Source organism: Formica exsecta, unplaced genomic scaffold (genome assembly GCF_003651465.1).
Source record: "Formica exsecta isolate Colony F162 unplaced genomic scaffold, ASM365146v1 scaffold1363, whole genome shotgun sequence".
Taxonomy (NCBI): domain Eukaryota; kingdom Metazoa; phylum Arthropoda; class Insecta; order Hymenoptera; family Formicidae; genus Formica; species Formica exsecta.
In genome coordinates this window covers 3289-5721 of record NW_021848696.1, presented here as the reverse complement: position 1 = coordinate 5721, position 2433 = coordinate 3289, and the positions used below count along the sequence as shown (strand labels likewise).

At 41.3% G+C, this 2433-nt stretch overlaps 1 protein-coding gene across 1 annotated transcript; it reads right to left on the bottom strand.

Moving 5' to 3' along the window:
• Window positions 1-386: 386 nt before the first annotated feature.
• On the bottom strand, window positions 387-1163 carry LOC115245901. Its single transcript, XM_029824397.1, has one exon. The coding sequence runs from the start codon at window positions 1161-1163 to the stop codon at window positions 387-389; it is 777 nt and encodes a 258-aa protein (XP_029680257.1).
• Between the last annotated feature and the right edge of the window lie 1270 nt (window positions 1164-2433).

The window sequence follows — 2433 nt, the reverse complement described above, 5'->3', positions numbered from 1 at the left end:
TTCTCCCGAATCCTGGCACCGGCGAGCCTTGATCCGCGGCGTACGGGAAAGGTGAACCGTTACAAAGACTTCTCTCAAATGTTTACTGTGTTCCTCTTTTGATTTCGAGGCTATCAGTATGTCGTCTATGTAGGCATAACAGTAATCCAGTCCGTGCAGGATTTCGTTTATAAAACGTTGAAATGTTTGTGCAGCGTTTCTCAATCCGAACGGCATGTATAGAAATTCGTAGAGTCCGAATGGTGTTGCTATATCGGCGGGGTGTACCGGGATCTGGTTGTATGCCCGTACTAGATCGATTGTTGTGAAGATCTGTTTCTGATGCAGAGTTTGCGCGAAGTCCTCTATGTGCGGAATTGGGTAGCTGTCTGGAATCGTTCTCGCGTTTAGTTTGCGGTAGTCTCCGCATGGTTTCCAGTTATTCTCTTTTTTAGGCACCAAGGACTTTTTGATGGTCTTATAATTCCCTCTTGTAGCAAAAGGTCGAACTTCGCTTTTGCCGCTTGTAATTTATCGGGTGCCAATCTGCGTGGTCGGCTTGCTTCCGGCTGTCCTGGCGTTGTCGCTATATGGTGCTCTGTATTATGTTTTGCTATCCTCTGCGCTCCTGCGGGCTGTGTGATTCCCGGAAACTCTGCTATTATACGGTGGTAGTGTGTTTCCTCTTTAACAACTTTTATCGAGGTGACTTCGCTGTATGTTGCCGTTCCTGGCGTGGACAGTCCGGTCTTCCCGTCTATTAGTTTTCGGTTCTTGACGTTTGGTAATAGGTGATATTGAGCCAGAAAGTCTGAGCCGATGATCGGTTGTGCTACGTCTGCTACAGTGAAGCGCCATGGAAATGCTTGTCTCAATCCCAGGTTTGGTTGCAGGGTTATCATGCCGTACGTTACGATCCTCGTACCGTTTGCTGCGAATAGATCGAATGGCTGTATTTGCTGATTTCCCTGCATAAACCTGCGTGGATAAACGCTTATGTCGGAGCCTGTATCTATCAGAAATGTTATTTTTGATTTCTGGTCTTTTATGTACAGGCGGCGAGGTTCTATGTCGTCGTCATTGGCCGCCCTTAATGACTGCTTTCCTCGTTTTTTGGCTTCTTGTACGTGCAAGGTTGGGTGCATTTGCGTGCCTCCGCTCCGAAGCGTTTGTGGTAGTAGCATATGCCCTCTTGTTTAGGTGTTCTTTGATAATTTCGGTTCCTGCTTCTTAAGCGTTCTCTCGCGCTGCCTCGGGGATTCCTTTGCTTCATGAACCTTGTCATCTGTGTCGTGAGTGCTGCGACCTGCTTTGTCAGCGTTTCTATCTGCGCTGTCCATGGGTTGGTTGCTTGTGTTACTGCCGTTTGCTGTCCGATTGCCGCCACGAGTGTTCGGTTGCTGACCTCGTGTATTCGGTCTGCTTGCTCTGCTACGCTGCTCAGTCCGTCCTCAGTTCGTGTAGCTAGTATCGCTTGTATCTGTGGAGGCAATCGCCCAAGCCACAAGGTCCTTAGGTTTGCTTTTCGAGTTCTATATCCGATTCCATATCAGATTCATCGTTTGAATCCTGTGCGTTTGTGTCCTGTGTACTTATACCTTGTACATTTCCTTGTACAGCTTCTAAATATTGAGATATTTTAAGGATATCTCTGCTCGCTAGTGGTTGTCTGTAATGGTCTCTATGTATTTTATCCGCGTGACCCATAAATGTAGCAAGATCCGTAACATCAGTGTCATTGAGGTTTAACTGATTGCAATGTGTGGCTATATGTTTACGCAATGTTGTACCACGCAGAGTAGTTGAATGAGTGGCGTTACAATCTTTTGCGAATTTCCGCATTAAAACACAGGCTCTAAGGTATCTGTATCTATGTTTGTTCAAACCAAATAATCCAAAAATATAAGGATTTTTTGGGGGTATATCAGCTTCTTTTCGAAATTTCAAAATTAAATTAACGCATTCGAAAAGATTCGAAAAGACAAATCAATTAGCAAAAAAAAAATAATTGTTTTTAAGTAAAAGTATGTAATTATTTATAATGTATTTTTTTTTAACAATTATTTGTTTTTTTACACTAATTTATTTGTTTCATTATTCTGTACATAAAAGTATTACGGTAAGATTATCGAAAACTAAATATTTTACGAGATATTTTATTTTTTATATCAAAATATGTCAGAATAAGATATAAAATAACTCAAAAAGTACTTAATGAAAAAATACTTTATTATAGTGTTTTGAAAAGCTCTCGAGATAAGCTACAAGGATATGCAATAAAAAGTAGGCAGTTCCATTTAAAAAAACCTAAGGTGACCTTGCTTTTTTATGGAAAAAAATGTTTGGTCAATTTTTATTATTGCAATTTGTTGCCGGTTAGAAACTGATAAATTTCTGTTTATGACTTTTTTATGTCAGATTATTGTAAGTGCCTTAAAAATCGTGGCGACCGTT

What these genes read in the sequence shown, in the direction of transcription:
- LOC115245901 (XM_029824397.1), bottom strand. Translation starts at nt 1,163, where the DNA reads ATGCTACTACCACAAACGCTTCGGAGCGGAGGCACGCAAATGCACCCA.